The sequence below is a fragment of the Rhipicephalus sanguineus genome, chromosome 11 (assembly GCF_013339695.2).
Source record: "Rhipicephalus sanguineus isolate Rsan-2018 chromosome 11, BIME_Rsan_1.4, whole genome shotgun sequence".
Taxonomy (NCBI): domain Eukaryota; kingdom Metazoa; phylum Arthropoda; class Arachnida; order Ixodida; family Ixodidae; genus Rhipicephalus; species Rhipicephalus sanguineus.
The window spans coordinates 16,321,737-16,340,720 of NC_051186.1; the positions used below are offsets into that span (position 1 = coordinate 16,321,737).

The 18,984-nt window shown below is 45.0% G+C and overlaps 1 protein-coding gene across 2 annotated transcripts in view; it reads left to right on the forward strand.

The window, feature by feature from the left end:
• LOC119373830 (salivary cystatin-L2-like) overlaps window positions 1–16,515 on the forward strand; it is a 207,910-nt gene extending 191,395 nt beyond the window's left edge. The window contains exons 1-3 of one of the 2 annotated variants that reach the window (XM_037643890.2): window positions 3,980–4,181; window positions 9,048–9,155; window positions 16,393–16,515. In XM_037643890.2, coding sequence (XP_037499818.1) covers window positions 3,984–4,181; window positions 9,048–9,155; window positions 16,393–16,473 — 387 coding nt within the window. In that variant the 5' untranslated portion in view covers window positions 3,980–3,983 and the 3' untranslated portion in view covers window positions 16,474–16,515. Of the gene's footprint in view, window positions 1–3,979; window positions 4,182–9,047; window positions 9,156–16,392 lie in introns of those variants that run through there. The other variant, XR_007414503.1, reaches the window with a different exon arrangement.
• The last annotated feature ends 2,469 nt before the right edge of the window (window positions 16,516–18,984 follow it).

Here is an 18,984-nt window from a genome sequence, read left to right on the forward strand (position 1 = left end):
ATGGAAAAAAAAACTTGCCATGGTGGTAGCAACTGCAGCCAAGGGCAGGGAAAGTAGCCACAAGTAGACAAGCGTGTGCAAAGATCTGCGAGGTTTCATTATATGACTAAATGAAGAAGCCTTATGGCGAAAGTGTAAATAACAACAGCACATACACTTCAAAAACAAAATTGGTTAGAGTCAAGCATAAATTGTTGACCTCAGCACTCATTTGGTGCAGGACGACAGATACTTGCGCTGTTGCAGAGATGACTCTCTTCACGCGTTTTCTGTATTTTTTTAAACTACCAGAAGTAAAAGCCTTGTGAAACAATAAGAACCAGTTCAGCATGGGTGGATTCAGTATCCCAGTTACTAGGATTGAAGCCTAAATTGACGCCACTTTCGCAATCTTTTTTTTTTTTTGCGTGATGACGAAGTTATTCTATTTAGTATTCTTGAGTTGCGGTCCATACCTAATCCTAAGCAATGAAAAGCAGCTTGTCGCACATCCGATTTCTAATGTCGATGAGTGCAAAGCGTGCTGGATGCGGAGCGCTTATGGTTGCCCTGTTGGGTTCCCCTTGCGGTTTAAAGTGGCTTTCAGGAATACGTGGTCTGCAAAAATCAGTCCCCGTGCAGCGCTTTTTGCCGAGTACCTGTCACGTATCCAAAAGTCTTTTATGTAATGCAGATGCGAAATTCAATTTCGGATGTTGGAAACAGGCATCCGACGCCATGCTTTGACACCACATACTCGAAAGACAGCGGCTCTGACGTCATAGCATACTGATAATCTGGCTCGAATTGAGAGAACAAGAACGTAGCCAGAATATAGCCAAGTAGCCAAGACGTTCTTGCTACCGCCAACAGCCTAAAAATGTCGCCAAATTGGCGCAAAGTAGCTAAACCTGGCAACCCTGGTTGGGACCACGTGCTCCAACACATGTTATAAAATTTGCTACACTGCTTTCTCAATATACATGAACACAATAACTAAATAAATATATCAAGAAATAAATAAATAACTCAGCGAATACATAAAACAAAACAAAAAATGAGATGAAAAAAGGGAAACGAAGGGAGGAACGCCTTGTCTGTTCATGAAGAGAAGCCATGCAGGACGCGACATCATATTGCAGCGTTTTACGACGGCGGACTGTAACCATATTCACTCTTACTAAGGCCGGTCCACCGGCAGCAGCGTTAATTATTAAACTATCAGCTGTATCTGTCGAAATATATATATATATATATCTATATATATATATATATATATATATATATATATATATATATACATATGAAATGCAGGACTTTAACTTCTTCCTGCACACTTGCAACATACAGTGTCACCAATCCTCGTCTGTCCTACACCCGAAGTCTAAATAAGGGCGCAAAGACAATATTATTAGCGCTTACGTGTACATCATACGAGTTATTACCATACGTGCGTGCGCATATTACTTTCATTACGCCATAGAACATGCTCGAGCGCAGACGCGAGCGCTACAAGAGGGAGCATTATAGCGTTTCAATGGAAACATCTCAATGCACTTGCTAAGAAAAGCGCCCTCGAGCAAGTTTGAACGACAGCTACAAACACAAAAAACGAAAAATATAAGCTCAAAATATCACGTCCTTTAGCAACATCGAACTGCATGCAAGCTTAAGAAAGATTGTTGGTTTTCTCTGTATATGGGGTGAAAATTATTCGCTCTTTTATTACTACGGGCAGTTTACTGCCAACTCCAGTACATGAAAATTGGAGATGACGCCGGTTGTAAAGCGGACTTAATAAAAGGAAGCGTGAGCTATGCCTACATTTTTTTTTTGTGGTCGCGGAATACGTTGAGTAATTAATAGAGAGATGAAAAAAACATGATTACATTTGCAGCATTCATCACACGTGTGGCACTTTTACCCCATATGTTATATCATCAGTCAAGAGATCATTCTGTTAAACAAAGCCGCATTGTTCATAATATATTGAACAAGCACTTATTCCGGAAGATCGTTTCTGAGTTGGCGGGCCGGTTCAAGCTAGCTTACGTAAGTCACACCCCACGATTCATTTACGTATGTAACATGACTATGAATACTGCAAAATATCGCATGAGTAGAATATTTAGAACGCCATGATGACGTCCTTTTGAGTGTCCGTAGAATGCGTATGCGAGCTTTTAATGCAGCGCTCACATGCTCTTGCAGTGCACCTTGCTATTAAATGTCGCATCGAGATACTGAAGCAAGGCAATTTATTCCAATGTGATATCGTGAATACATAGAAGAACAGATTGTCGAGCGAGTTCATAATCTATTATAAATTACGCGCTAAAAATATGGAACCAGCGAACACGTTGGCGTATAGTGAACAGATGGTTTATTAAAAAGAAAGGAATAACACATGGAGTAGCTCGGGTTCTGAAGTGTTACAAAAAGATAAAACCCACAATGAGACAGTTTTATCAGGCGGCATTCCACTTTCAGTTTCCGCCTCTTCGAATTGCTACTGAAGTGCGCGCTATGCGGTTATCGGGTTGAAGAAAGCTTCGGTGATTAGCGCAATGTCTTGTGTTTAGAGCGGGCGAGCACCCTAGCATCGTGGACCTCAGAGCTTTTCGTATTATATTGTGATTTTCAGCGCACTTTCAGTTTCCAGTAAGCAATCCTGTTGCCACCTTCGCCTGTGGCTTTTCTGGTTTTGAGTGCTTTACGTTATATAGTCCTTTATTGGGCATTCTAAGTACACAGAAGACAAAATCTTGCCATGATTTCGAAATTCATTATGCCGCTTTTAATTTAACTCATTGACAAGCTTCTTCATAAAAACAACAAACCGGTTTTCTTTATTTCTTCGTTTGCGTTAGATTCTCTGGTAGAAATGTTTCCGTATGTTACTGCAATAAAATCGTCTTTGGCGAACAATGAAGATGTCGGACACTACCGGGACATACCTTGTCTGCGTTACAAACTCTCACGCTTGGCATCATCCTATTCTTTTATCGGCATATTATGCGAATGAACAACTCGAAGTCATTACGTTTCGCATGTAGCGCACCTGTTTAGAAATGATTGCCTATTGAATGATCAACAGTGCTGTCGCGCCGCTATCTTTCATGACTTCAGCTAATTAGGTCAAATATCCAAGGAACCAAGTGCTACAACTGATTACAGAACGCCCTCGGCTGCTGACCCGAAGATCGCGGTATCGAATACCGGCTGCGGCGGCTGCATTTTCGATGGAGGCGAAAATGTTTGAGGCCCGTGTACTTAGATTTAGGTGCACGTTAAAGAACCCCAGGTGGTCGAAATTTCCGGAGCCCTCCACTACGGCGTCTCTCATAATCATATCGTGGTTTTGGGACGTTAAACCCCAGATATTATTATTATTATTATGATTACAGAACGCCAACAAAACACCTCCCGACGAACCACTATCGTTCTATGAAGAAAATATATCGGTCTAGTACTTTATAGCAGGCTTCTGGTGATGCTCACATATAGAGACCACGCGCATCGCAATTGTAAAGCCATAAGTAATCTATGTGGCTCCATCTGCCGTTACAAAAAGCGATATATTATAGTATTTTGATTACCAATAACAACGGATGTCACGTGGTATCATGCGTTTAGAGGTATGAACTAAGCTTGATAAAATCTGATGTGCTCTAAGAGGTAAAGCCAAAGTCGGACTGCGAAGAAACATAATACAGGCCCACACACTCTGATGAAATCCGCGAATTCAATCGTTATTATCACTTTCTTATCTTGGTGACTCAGACGGAGTATATTTTCTTATCTGTTCATACCGAATATTCATACCACATGACATGACCATACCATAGACCAAGTTCAGACACCAGAATCACTTACCTTGACTGGGTCTGCTCTCGAACAGACCGTGCTATAAAATATAGCGGCCAGTGGTTGGCCCATCAGCTGCAATCCTCAATATCCAGAAAAGTTATTCAGAAACGCTTTTTCTTTCCAGCGCGTAGGCCATGAAGGGAGCCTCAGTACTTTTCGTCCTCACTGCGATCGCCCCACTATGTTCCGTAATGGAAACGGGTGGGTGGACCGAGCATGACCCGTCAAGTGATCCAAAGTATTTGGAGCTCGCCCACTTTGCGATTTCTCAACACACAAATGACCAGAGTAATTACAACACAGTCTTGGTGCTGCTGAAAGTAAGGACGCAGGTGAGCAAAATTATTTGACAACGTGGCACATGATCGGCGGTGTTTTAATTTAATAAAATTAAAGGACTTATTCCTCTAGTTTATGCTGCTTAAAAGACAATTCTTGCGGTAGCTGAGCGGTGTGACTTTAACAGCTATAATAATAATATCGTTGGATTTGTTTGCTAACTATGGGATGTTCTGGGTCTTTCGGTGTACCTTAATGGTCCTGGAATTTCTTTGTTAGAAAGCAGGTCACTGACTAATGTCAAGAAACAAAACAAATTCTCGCTTTCCGTACGCATCCCTTATTCACAGTGTATTGTGAACAGGGGATCCGTACGGACCCCGAAACGTAATTTTGTTTTTTGACATTGGTCAGTGACCTGCTTTTTAACAATGCCTGTACCTGACTAGACGGAATTCCGTCGAACTCTCGACTACCTTGACATTTCTTAATTATGCGTAGTTACATTCTAAAGATCATACATTTAAAATTTGCATAATTGTGCCACAGCCTATTCTAGGATCTGCAACAGCTCTCGTGCGCACTCGGTTACCAAATTTGAAGCTTTAGCTTCGTAATGGAGAAATGCCACGAATCATGTAAAGGTGAGCTGTATCTATGCAATGTACAATCAGCTTCTTCGAACTGGCAACCGTCTCCATGACGCAGCTTTCCAGCGAAAGCGTTTATGCTATAACAATAAGAGCCGATTTCGGTGGCGTAGTTGTCCGCAGCCGCCTGTTTCTGTTGGACCTATCACGCACAACGAAAAAAAAAAAGAAAAACCAATGGTCGTGCAGGACTTTAACCGAGCCCATCTGCGTGGCAGTCGAATATTCTAGAGCAGAGCTACGGCGATTTTTTTTTATTTATCGCCTTGCTTTTCTGCTAAACATATTATACAAACTACACTGGAAATAAAACCAGCCAGTACACAATGTACATTTGGTGTATGGGTAGCCAGCATTGTGCTGTTTTCGTCAGATTAAAATTCGTGCAAAGTCACCAGGGGCGGTTTCGATGCCTCCTGATGACTTTCGAAAAAAACAATGATTTCTCACGCTAAAATAAACTCTTGCAGGCCTTTACTCCTTTTTAAAGTGGCAACCTACCATTCTCGATATTCACATAGAATGGAGGCCCGGAAGCGTAATAGCCGCAAAACTTTACCCCGTCTTCATTATCTACATATTAAAGCTGTACGCCATACTGATCCAGTGGAATTCTTCCTTGATTGCTTTGTGTAACAAGTCCCATAAGTAAACTCCATCCGAAGAATGTAAAAAAAGCATTATGTATTGTTTTTGGCAGCTTGCAAGTTAAACAATGCGTACCTGACGGCAAAAATGATCGCTTTCGCTCCAAAAAATCTTCAACTGACAATGTTCTCGTATGAAGAATTAAAAGAGAATGTTTTTGTTCCCGGCTGAAGAGGCGTTCTTTTCAACCCTTGTTAAGACATCCCCTACCTGAGCCTCCAGTGTCCCATGACCTGTGCAACGGCACGGGGAAGATAATGCCACATACAGCAGATTTAAGTTGTTTTCGCTTCGCATTGAAAAACTACACACTTGAAAACAATACAAAAACTCACAGGGTCCTTTATGCATGCAATTAAGAAGACCCGAAGGCGAAAGTCATATTCTTCTTCTCAGGCGATATATTTATCCTGCCTTCCCACACTTCGAAAGCTTTGCGTACCCAGCGTGGATTTGCATCGCCGCCAGGATTGGAGGTCCCTCACCTGGTTTTCCACTGCCTCCGTGCCCTGCCCAAGTTTGACCAATGTACGATGTCATGCGTGAGAGTAAAGTGTGACGTCACGTCACGTCACGGGACTTCACGCCAAGTTTGTGATGTCATGATGACGTTACAAAATTTGGCGATCTGCGACGTAATGATGACACCATAACATTACGATGATTTTTTGCATCACACGCGCCAGGCGCCGTGGGACGCCGACGACGACTGCCAAACATTGTAGTTTGATGAGGCATGAAAGACTTCCCCCTAAATAAAGACTTTTACACAATACACTATTTATAAAAACCATCAATTCCTCACGCAAGCTCTTTAGTTGACTCTAGCCACTCGGGCAGCCGTCTCTCCAATCGCGACTGACATACGGTGCGCAGGAACGAACATTGACATCTCTAAGAAAACAACAACCTGTCAATCAGCTGCCGTAAGAAAGAGGTGACCTGTCGAAACAAGTTGGCACGTCTGCACCGTTCCCCTTCGGAGCTCAAATTCTTAAGATTACATGAAACCCTATGCCAAAAACAATGAGGACGTAGGGTTTTGCGTTCTAAGGATGTTGCACAATTACATAACGTTAATCTTGTTCTCAGTGCCCCGTCCAAGGTCTGCCCGATCTTGAACAAAGTAAAACCGGATCCTTGCGCCAAGAAAAAAAATCACCATATCCACGAAGTGAATGATGTTAGAAAAGCTTGCTCGGAGATAATCGGGCGAACCGTGAATGCTCCGTACAGTTCCTCTACTGTCATATAAAGACGTGACACGTTGCTATAGTACGTTGCTATAGTATAGATTGTGGTCAGGTTGTTGTCTAACCACCAGCGGTCGCAGACCATGCAGGTGTGGCTGAACGTGTGGTCGAGAAAATCGCGCTTGAAGCGCGCGTCGGCGCCACCAACTTCAGGTAGCGACCGCTTTCGGCGCTTGGCCGCTGCATCCCGCGCCCGTACCTCTTCGAGGTTCTCTTGCAGCCGCTTCCGCGCTGCTTCGGCTTCGCGGGCTTGTACCTCGGGGTCCGCTTGACGCTGACGTCTCTCTGTGGCCTCGCGAGCTCTCACCTCAGGTTCTTGGCGGCGAGCCCGCTTTGCTGCTGCCTTGCGAGCCCTCCAGTCCGCCGCCTTGTCATCTTCGTTTATGTTATTAGTATCGAAGCGCACTCACTGACGACTGTCGAAAGAGAGAGGAAGCGCGCAGTTGTGGCCCTCTAGCGGTCTCCTATCAAACTAGAGCACGCGCCGGAGTGGAACCAGCGCCGCATGCTATATGTGGTTTTGCCTGCGTCATTATCACCATCATGGCGCTCGAAGAACAAGAGGAAGAAGACTTCTCTTTCGCGCGAGCGTGCGCTGAGATTGTTATACTTCACATGTGTTACGCCAAGCTAGCGGGAGGAATGAGAAGTAGCGGCTGCTACGGCGATGGACAAGCTCCGAGCATAGGGAGGAAGCTTCTAAAACAGTGCAATAAAGATGGCGAATATGAAGTTGTAAGAAGGTTTCTATGGGACAAATGGGGCGCTGCCAGAATGTCAGAGCGCAATGTACAGTAAACAACAATGCGGACGGGCATATGGCAGAAAAGTGCAACCGTTGTAGCAGCCGTCGAATCCTTAATCGGACCACATTTGTGGCCCTGTCCGGGGATAAATAGGAGAGGGAGATTCTCGAAGCATTTTGCATTGGGCTCCAACGAGACGCGTGCATTATCTGCGCGTAAGTGGCACTTTACGAAAAAGAGATTGCGTTGATGTCGCGTTAGTGGCTTATGATATCATGATGCTAAGAACGTTTTTTTTTTCCTTTAAAGAAAATTCAGTTGATGGTTTGCGCCTGTGGTCTGTTGTGTCTCCTTGTGGTCCTCACCTTTGTTTGCGCAGCGTTATGACTAAATATCCTGAAACAGATTCTTACTACTCCTGGTAACGCGGCACGGTATAATTGAGGTGGCTGACGTAAGTGTTGTCAATGTTGTAACGGAAGAAGGCAAATGGACCAATGGTATATTTTCTTGTTAGACTCAACCTGATGAAAACAAGTGATATTGAAGCCAAAGAAACTATCGGTGACGTTATTTATGTTTTTCACTGCAGTGTAGTTTTTATTATATAAATGCAAATAAATTTCTGTGCACAAAAGATAACTTACTGCCGTCAAAGACATAGCCTACAATGGTCGGATAACGCATCCGATGCTCTACAAGTTCAGCTACGGCGGCGGTTGCCCTCCGGTCTACTTTATTAGGTATTTAAGTGCATACGAACATGGGAGTGTTTGCCACCGCAGCTTGTAGCCCTGACGGCGAGTGTGGAACGCTCTTTTTTTGTCCTATAGCATCACATGATCTTTTTCCGAGCTTGCAGCTGATCAATAAACGCCTCGCATATTACAAGAAAGCGTCAGGTTTGGCGGAACGAAATCTTCGCTATGAGTGGACGACACACGGGGAATGTATGTTGGAATCGTTTTCTTTGACACATCCTGATGAAACTAACAGGCAGTGAAGCCAAGTAATGTATACGGGACATAAGTAATCGTCTTTTTAAGCGAAGTGTGGAAAGTATGATATAAAGTATATGTAGCACTATCAAACTGGAGAAAACTAGATGGTTGCAGATTCAGTTTCTTTCGTACATTTTAATTTATTCAGATCGATATCATAATTAAAGCACTATATTTAAAAAGTCTAGAAATAATCTCCCCTATACTTTTCTTGGATTCATTGTTTTTTTTTGCATTTTATTAAGTATAATGTCCTAACTGTTGCTTGCTATTCGGAGGTCACCTTTGCTAAGGATGTTTTCGGCTTTATGATCTGACGCAATTTTTTCCCATGCTAGAATTCTTCGTAAGAAAACTGCCAGTGGAAGAATCGAACTGCAGGAGATAATAGCAAAGGCATCCATTCGTAGGTGAAATAGAAATTACCAAGGAAAATTATTGCGAAATGCGCGACATACTTGCAGCTGAAGCGAGTGCAAAAATCAACTTACTGGAGAAACATTTATTTATTTAATTACCTATTTCACCGTCAGGGCCCGCGGGCATTACAGAGGGAAGTGAGGATACTTAAAAATACAATGATCGCATTGAATACCAGCACTTTTGAATTGTTCGCAACAGGTTGTCAACGGACTGAACTACGAATTGGTGTTCGAAATTGCCCCGACCAACTGTCCCGTCGCCGACGGTGGTTACTCTAGAGAGTTATGCACTCCTACAGATAACAAGGTAAGCAACCAGCGGCGTCATCACGAATTTCGCTTAAAATATTCATTGTGTCAGAACTTCGACATTCGACGAAATAATTAAGCTAGATCCTCTTTCTGATCTTTTTTTACTTAATATCCAGTCCTGGAGAAATTATTACTTGGAACAAAAACATAATACACTGATTTATTTGCAATAAAACTTACATTTGTAACTAATCTGCTTAAAAGCATCGAACCGGTAATAATTTCTGTACCCGTCACGGTGTTCTAGTGGTTATGGCGCTCGACTGCTGACCCGAGGGTCGCGGGATCGAATCCCTGCCACGGCGGCTGCATTTTCGATGTAGGCGAAAATGTTTGAGGCCCGTGTACTTAGATTTAGGTGCACGTTAAAGAACCCCAGGTGGTCGAAATTTCCAGAGCTCTCCGCTACGGCGTCTCTAATAATCATATCGTGGTCTTGGGACGTTAAACCCCCGATATTATTTTATATGCGAAGCAGCTTATGGCGGAGGTCAGTCCGGTGGTGTGCGGCGTGACCACCCTTACTGTGCATGCGCAAACTCTCTCTCCGCACCTCCTTCCCACTCCCCCACTCCCGCTCACCTCATTCTCTCCTGCGACGAGTGGGCAGCAGCGACGCCTCTGGCGTCTTGACGTGGCACGAGCGGCCGATGGCGGCCTCTGCTTCTGTGGCTCCAGACGCGGGGCGCTTGTGCTCTCCTTCCCTCGCTGAAGAATTCCACGAGGACACCAACGGTATGGACTGCTGAGAGGCAGACGCACATGATCTTGCAATTTCGCGGTAGTCGAATACCTCGGACGCCGGCAGTTCCACGCAGCGGGAGCTGGATGGAGACTGGAAGACAGTGCTGATTCTACGCCAGAGGAAGGCACAGGCTCGAGGACGCAAGAAAAAAAATTACACCATCTCCCGCTCAAGCTAACCATCTCCCCGCTGCTTCGCATCCACACATGCTTCCCTTTAGCGGGAGATGGTGTAATTTTTTTTAATAATTTCCGTACAGTGGCGCTCGCTAATTGAAGAAAACCGGCAAACTTCTCACTCGCTAGTTGGCCTCACTTGTATTATAACAAATACGAAGGCCCCACAAGTCATGCAAACTTCAACTGCTTCAAAGATGCACCAATAGAGAAAGATTATTCAGAGATTGCATTAGCGTATACGAGCGCAACATTGCAATAGATTTTTTTACAGCAAGTTTGTTAGCCAACCAACGGCTATTCGGCCATTTCAATCTATCTATCTATCTATCTATCTATCTATCTATCTATCTATCTATCTATCTATCTATCTATCTATCTATCTATCTATCTATCTATCTATCTATCTATCTATCTATCTATCTATCTATCTATCTATCTATCTATCTATCTATCTATCTATCTATCTATCTATCTATCTATCTATCTGGCCACCTGCGTCTGGATGCTTTCGAGCTAACCTCTATAGTCAAGCGTCACTTTTCTGATTTCGCGGGCTTTGATTATCAAACGGAAAAAAATAATACATGCAAATAGTACATTGTTGAAAATAGCACAGTTAGATGTCGTTTGAACATGCCTGCGTAGCTCCATTTCATCATGAAAGTCATGTGAGTACTTGTCGAGTTACTAATTAACAAATTATTTAACCTCATTAACGAAAGAATTAGTAGTGGTTACTCCAGTCTACTGGAAACGATATGTACAAGGTGTGGCTCACCCTACGCCCTTCCGCTTCTTTTTTTTAAATTGTGCTGCGTGATAGCTGGTATACCCTGTATAATCGGCGCATGTCGACACGTTGACCAGTTTCTTAAAGCGTTGCTTCAGATGAAGTTCCATCAGATTCTAGGCTTGCCAGGTCTAAAAGACAATATTTTATTTATTTATTTGAACATACTGTTAATCCACAGGGAGGCAGTACACAAAATGACAACTGATATATAAATAAACACTATAGCCACAATATAGCCAAATAAACATTCAAACACTCAATAATATAGCCAAATAAACTATTCCAGAGGTAGCCAGCTTTAGCCAAGAGCCGTAAAAGTAGCAAAAGAAACATCGGTGATCCCTCCGTCATAGGAATCGGTATAACGCGAAAGTTAAACGTGTCTTCACAGAAGTAGTGCTTATTGCGTAGTGATATATGAGAGCTTGTACAATGTCTATTCGTGTTTGGCAGTATAGCACCGTTTGACGTGGATGCACACATGTTGACAGCATTTCTCTATCGCGACGACTAACGCCCATGATCATTATTAAACCGTTGTGGTAGCTGACGGTGTGAACATATATTTGGACACAGCGAATCGTGAATCCCGCGCAAGGATGATATCAAAAGCTCATAATCAACACTGGTACCCGGTATGCGCTTCTTCAAGGCGTCGTCAATTAAGGAAAGAAACGGCACGGTGTGCGCTTTCTAGTAATGGGTAGCCGACGCCTGTGCTCATGCATACATAACACACACTGCGCTGCAGCAACACGGGAGGTAGAGGTTCGTAGCCTGAGCCGCAAACGCGTGCATCCCGCTGGCCTCTGTCTCGCAGGCGCGGCTCTCGCTCTGCCAAGGCACGAAATTCGCCCGTCGAAGTCGCGTCCTTTCTGCAACGCATATTGCAGCAGTTTTGTTAGTCGGCGCTCTTGCAATTGAAGCAGCTGGCCGCGGAGAAATCCCGTTGGTGCACGTGGAAGCTGCACTACTCCGATGAGCCGACGCACGCTAACACGAAGCCAAAGGCAAAGAACGTAACTGCGTCAAGGGTGCCTCGGCGACGCCAGCGCGGCCAGTCTACCTCTCTGGTATGGAGACGCTTTAACCATTACCTCCGATATCGCGTGCAATCTCGAAGGAAGCGCTAGGAAGTGTCGATCGTGAAGCATTACTTCCTTTCACATCTCACAGACGGCGGCACCGCCCCGCTCCACCCGCCGCGAAAGAGAATGCATGAAAGATATAAGGCGCGTTCGCGCCGTATCTATCATATCCCGAGTTAGCTTACTCGGTAGGGCGTCGGGCGCTTGCCGTCGCGGCCGCAACGTGGTGGGTTCGATTCCCAGCGGGGTATCTTTTTCTTGGCTTTTTTCTTTCTCACCCGTTGGCGTCCATTTTATCAACGTCATATCCGTGACGGATGTACTTCGTGGACCCCGGCATAAAACACTTTCGTGTTAAAAGTAGCGACGCTTCTGGGAAACAAGTGCAACGTTTTCTTGAAAACGGCTAAATGTAGCAGGCTTTCAGCGAGAATGTGAATAAGTGCAGAATATAAAGACTTTAAAAAGAGTACTGCCTGTTTAGGCATAAGGTGCTGATTTTACCGAATATATCTTGCGGAGCATTAGCATAGCCAGTGGGGCGGGGGCAGGTTCAACCCATTTCGCTACCGCAGAAAAAAAAATGGCCGCTCCCCTGGCGCGGAGCGGCGAAGTGTCTTCTGCTTTTACAAAAACGACACCCTTCACACACCTTCGGTGACTTCTTAAAGTACAAGAGTAGCAGTCTTTTAGCGCCGATAAAAAATGATTACGGCTTAGTACACCGGAAATCACGATTGCCGGTGTACAAAATAAGCATAAATTGTAGTGTTCACCTTCACAATATTTTCTTCTGGTATGTGCTAGTGCGCGCAGTTCGTGTTTAGTCGCAGTCTGAACTACCCGCCACGGTGGTCTAGTAGTTATGGTACTGGACGGCTGACCTGAAGGCCGAGGGATCGAATCCCGGCCGTGGCGGCCGCGTTTCGATAGAGACGGAATGCTTGAGACATGTGCACCTAGATTTAGGTGCCCGTTAACTAACTCCGGATGGTCAAAATTTCCGGAGCCATTCATTAGAGCGTCCCTGATAATCATATCCTGGTTTCGGGACGTAAAATCTCCACAATTATTACTATGCATTTAATCCTAAAAGTTGACGGAAGCCGTTCATCAGACATCACAATAATACATCCAACATCAAACACCCGTCTTGGCGTGTTCTATTTTCTCCGTACCACTTCTAGGAATTCCTAACGGTTACTATCGCCGTGAAATAACAATTGTCAGGTGGTGGTTGCATTTGACAACCATGACTCGGCGAAACAACCAGCTCTCCCTCTTTCCTTTAGAAGTGAATCGCCCAACCTCCCCCTCCCATTCCTTTTCTTCTGTATCGTTTTTTTTTCTGACTGCTTCCTTTTTTCGCTTATCCAATTCGGCACGCCGGAACTCCTTAGCGCCCCCCCCCCCCAACAACCAACCCCGTTTCCGAGCATGCCTTTTCCTCCTTTTTGTTAGCATTGGAGGAAAGGGTACAAGGGTTATACATACACGCGCTAAGGTAGGCTTTTGCAGCCTTGACGAAGACAAGACCGCTTGCCGAAACGTTGGTTCCTGCGACACTACGTGTTCAAGGATTTTTCATCTCTTCAAGCCTCCATCTTCCCCTGAACTTCTACCCCATTTGGATTTGGCAAGTGTGTGTGATGACCGAAGCACCCGTACATTCTCCACTCTCTGCTGCGTTGAGCATGCGCGGCCGGCAAGATAGTATTTCTGGGAGAACATGAAATGGTTTATGGAAGTCCATAAAGCAGCAGGTGTACCTCCCGAGTGACTTTGAACAGCAGGGTCGCTGATGATTTTGTGCGAATTATAAGCTTCACGCAGCAAGATGCTGCCTCATTACACATTTGCCACATATACAGTGTACTTTTTGTATTCGTATTTGATTTTTGTGCAGTGCAATCTGCCAAAGCCAGGCAATGAAAAAAAAGTGTTATGGCCTAGTATTTAAGACACTCGCCTTTGGAACGTTGGGGCCTGGATTCAAACTCGACCACCAGAGTGAACAGTTATTTCATTTTATCGATTTATTCTTTAAGGCGGGGATCGTCCACCGTTCCAGAGGTGTGCACGGACGAAAAGTCTTCTTGATGAATCGATATGGAAATGATTACGCATTTAAAAACTAATTTTCTACTAGAAATAGAGAGCATAAGGATAAAAGAAATGCATGGTGTTTAACCAGGGCTGAGCCCGGTAGGCTACCATGCACTGGGAAAGGAGATAAGGGCAATAAAAGAGGAGGACAGAAAACTCAGTGTTGCCGTGTTGTAAGAATTCCCTGTTGACATCAGATACGGTGAGTTAGTACGTTTGCGGAAATAAAGCAGCGCATTCTTCGCTTTATGCAACTTTAACGGTGAACGTGCGCGGTCCATGTAACCAAAGTCTTGTCGACGGTGAGAACATGGTGGGGCTAATAGTGTTCCCAAACAATGTACTTCTAAAAGATGGCGTGAAACGGAGTGATGGTGTCCGATAGTTGCAACATGCTTCGAAATATCGGTGTCGGCATCTTGCTCAACTGTACACGAATAGCACTCACTAGAGTACTGACCGTGCCGACAACTTGTCTAATTTTGCTAAATTAGCAGCAAGAGTTGAATGCAAAATCATTGTGGGAGCGTGTTGGCACTAAATTTATTAAGCTGGCATGTGACACTGGACAGGTGATTCAATTCAATAATCCTGTATCTCGTCAATTTTGGCATTAGAGCGATGTGACTAGACTATTTGCGTCTGCGCAAGTTTCCGTAAGTGGCGTGTCGCCATCTTAGTGGAAATACTTTTAACCTACATAGTGCGACTCCTTGCTGCAGTGATGAGTGTAGGAAGAAGGAAGCGGTGGACCGAACGAACAAGTAAACTCGTCGTCACGTCATTAGGTGATCAGCTTATGTCACGTCGCATTGTTGGTAGCCATATTTGCTAGATGAATAACAATAGAAACATTGCACATCATTTCCTCCTACGGGCAACCATGGTGGGACGCGAAAGCATCGCGGGGGGTGCGCATCGAGTTTCTGTTTCTCTTATGTGACTTATGAGACGGTGGTTGTCGAGGTGTTTGAATTACCGCTTGGCGACGGTGACGTTTACGTTCGGCTTCCCAAGCCTTCCTCTGCTCCGCGGTGGTGGCGCTGCCGCTACAACTAGCGCCGAGCTTGTTCATGGCGTTTCGCACACCGTTGCACAGAGAGAGAATGACGGAAGCACAGCGAACGCGCGCTTTCGCAGCCTCGCAGATCCGAGATTCGCTTGCCGGCGTTGCCGTTTACGTTCAGCTTCGCGAGCGTCCATAGCACCGTTGGGAAGGAGAGTGCAACGGGAGCGAGCGCGCACCGCATTATATACGAGAGCACAGCTGTGGTGGACAGACAGAAACGGGAGAGGAAAACCGAAGCGGAGGCAGCGCTCACGCCACCTCCTCCCAGCTCCTCGCGCTCACGCGAGGAGAGAGGGAGAGTTCGCGCATGAGGCGTATGGGTGCGGACGCCGCAGAACGGACACGGCCCTGAGCGTAAGATGCTTTCGCATCTTAAACGAGAAAGCTCCTTCCCGTCGTCATGCTGCCACAATCTCTTTGAGCGAATATTGATCCACAAGCAGATCAAACTCAGGCATGCGGAAAGGAAAAGAACCAATCTGCACACAACTGCTCACTACTTACAAAGTCCAGTTATGAACGGGAAGAAAAGAAACCGTACTTGCTCGTTTTTTAAATACCAAAACCTGTTTTCACACGAATTCATCTCGAAACGAGGCGGGGCAGGAACTGAATGGTTCGCTTCGACCTTTACAATCTGCTGTCACAAGGTGAAGCAGTACCCTACGGTGCTGTTGCTTTTGGAACTTCGAGTTGGCTCAAAGATTTGTGAAGCAACGCTGATGGTGCTTTTGGGATTGGCTTTGCTACGAGAACATTGGTTTGCATTCATTACTCGCTGATATCCTCAGTGGGTCTATAGCGCTCCGGTATTGCAGCGGGAGGTGTATCATTATGAGCTACCAACGCACATGAGATGCTGATTTTTCTTAATGTTGTCGCTTTACCGATAGCTCATAGCACTGTCACGCATTGAATGAAACTGGTAAATACAGCTGGCGCGGTTGCCTGAAGTGCTGGTACAGATGAGATTTCATCGTGCACTGGTGTGAGCTGTGTATCGCTGCTGGCAGCATTAGTACCAGAATCAACTTTATTTTTCTCGTAGCGCGTCAGATCTTATCGGAAGATCATAAGGTATTCGCGAATGTTCCGCATCATTCGAGCGAAACCTGCTCAAGCCAGTGGTTACGCATAGCAAAAGAAGCGCGTGGACAGTATTATTTATGCGTAACACTTGTCCTGCGTACAAGGCCACATTTTTTTTTATGGCCCACGGTGTCCCACCTTCACACCACCTTTCTCGTTACAGGCCGCCGCAGTCTGCACTGCGATAGTCTACGAGCGTCCATGGGACGACTACAGGAAACTCCAATCCATGAAATGCGAGTAGTAAATCACATTTGCTCACATGGACCGTAGGCCGTTGGTCAAGATCCATGAGTATTGTGGTTTACCTATATGCAAAAATACCTGGATTAAAGGGGGTGTTGTTCTGTTTTATGAGAATTTATTTCATTAAAGCTTTGTGAACAGAATTGTATCTTTACATTTCACATGTAGCCTCACTGCATTCGTGTTCAACCAGACTGCTTCTTTCACCTGAGAGGTATCTCCACCTGTACACTTGCTTCTCAGGTACGTGCACAAGACAGGGAGCTTTAGTTCGGTTTTGTGGTAACAGTATATTTGACTATCCACAGTAACTTTAAGCGCAACAAAACGACACAAGAAAGAGGACAGGGTGCAGTGCGGTGTTCTCTTCTCTTTCTTGTATCTATAGCTTGTTGCGCCAAAAGCAACCTTGATTAGATAGATAGATAGATAGATAGATAGATAGATAGATAGATAGATAGATAGATAGATAGATAGATAGATAGATAGATAGATAGATAGATAGATAGATAGATAGATAGATCCTCTGGCTTGGCAAGATATTATTTGCATTTAAAGCTGTTTCTCGTAACCGCGAGTCTGTGTGCTACGGCACTGCTGTCAGCGTTTCAAGCACTCCTGTTGGTTTTCAGTACACCTGAATCAGCAAAATAAATCTGTGTTCTACCGGTATTATTGATTCCGATATCAAACTGCCCACTCAAGGTAACTAGTGTTCATTTATGCTGCATTGACGAGGTTAGCCATGAAGCCCAAGAAACCTTCAGGACGAAGACAACTGGCAGGGGTACGTTCTCTACGAAACCGCTATTTCTCGGTAATATCTTGCGTTCCACGCCAAACAATGCGCCACAATGCTGAAATGCGTCAAAGTGAATTCCGGTTCAAAAGGACCAATTACTGCTTTCTGATTTCCTGCTGTGACTTGCTTTAGAGCAGCCTTATTAAAGACGGTAGTCTTTCTTGGGGAACTTAAACGCAGAAATATTGGTCTGTCTTTCTGTCTGCCTTTCCGTTTGTCGGCACGTCACTCGATTCAGCCACCCGGCCAAAGTTGAACCGCTTGCTTACCGCCCACCCACCTTGAACTGGTATGGGTGTTCTACTTGTGAACGCTGTCGATCAAAAAGTAAATATTACGCATATCTGAGGCGCAACATCATTAGGTAAATATTAGGCGGTCTGTTCTTTTAATAGAAAATACATAGATACACAATTTTAAAGACCCTAGTTTCTTAAGCTGCGCTGACAATGCGACTGCGCTGAAACTTCTCTTCCTCCGTGCCCTCTGCAAAAGCTCATGTTGTGTTTCGGTTTCCGTTCAGTATTGCATTGTACGAATGACAGGGGGCGCCGCTCTTGCATTCCTGTTTTACCCAGGTGACGTGTAAATAAGAGACTTTGTGGAGAGTACTCGATGAGTGCGGATGTTTCTTCGCCTTCGGCGCATCGCGCCAAACCGCGTGTTCGGGCTGGCCGGCGTCCCCGCCGGTCGCGTTGGTCACCGCCGGTCTTCACCTGCCGCTGCGCCGGGACTACCAGCCCGCAACACAGCACTCATGTTTCCCGACGTATTGCCAGATGGCGTCCATATCTCACGCAGCGCCTCTTCTATCGTCTTTAGACGACATTTGCAGCGAAGCACGCAGATACGCGGCCAATTTTTTAGTCTCAGCACAACGAGTAACAGAAATTCAGGAATAATGGGGCACGTGCAGCAGTAAGCCATTTTTCGTAAACAGTTCTCCTGGCAAAAACAGTGTTGGTTGCTACTTCGAAGAACGCTCCCGAATTGTGACACTGCTTACCGGAGTATGATGATCACAGAAGTGGCACGTTACGGTACAAAAACATTTCTGCAGCCCTTCCATGAAATCTGGCCTAGTACGATGGGCGAAGATGGAAGAGGTAGATAAAGAAGTGGGCGGTTATGAAAGGCCACGGCAATGAAATATGAGTATCCATACCACTGCAGGCCCAGTCGCTGTACCTTTCTACCCTTTAGAAACGTCGGCGGCTGTACCGCGGCAATGTGGACCGAAAGTAGAGCACCCAGTATAGAGGCAGACGCTTTGTCCACTTGACTGTCACTGAGACTTACAATTCAATTCGATAATAAGCATTTATCGAGAAGCATCATCCTAGCGTAATCGCGTAAGTAAAGAAAATAAAGAAGATGCTAATTGCCTAACTGGTATAAAAAATCAGGTCTTAAAAACGGCTCAGTTCAATGGCAGTAGCGTCTTCTAGCGTTTGCCTAAATTACGTACGCATGCGCGAACATATCATTATTTTAACACCTTGATACAGACAGCTCGTTATCAAAAAGTGAGCACAGTTTTTTGTGCGTGTCTCTGTGTGTGTGAAATGATGGAGGAATGTTTCACAGTGGGTTAGTTGTTAAACATGATGAACGTACATTCTGCACCTATCAGTAATGTATCGTGATTAAGAGCCGTGTCAGAGGAGCGTTTGGAAGGCCTTCCAACCGATAGTCTATTGATTCAGT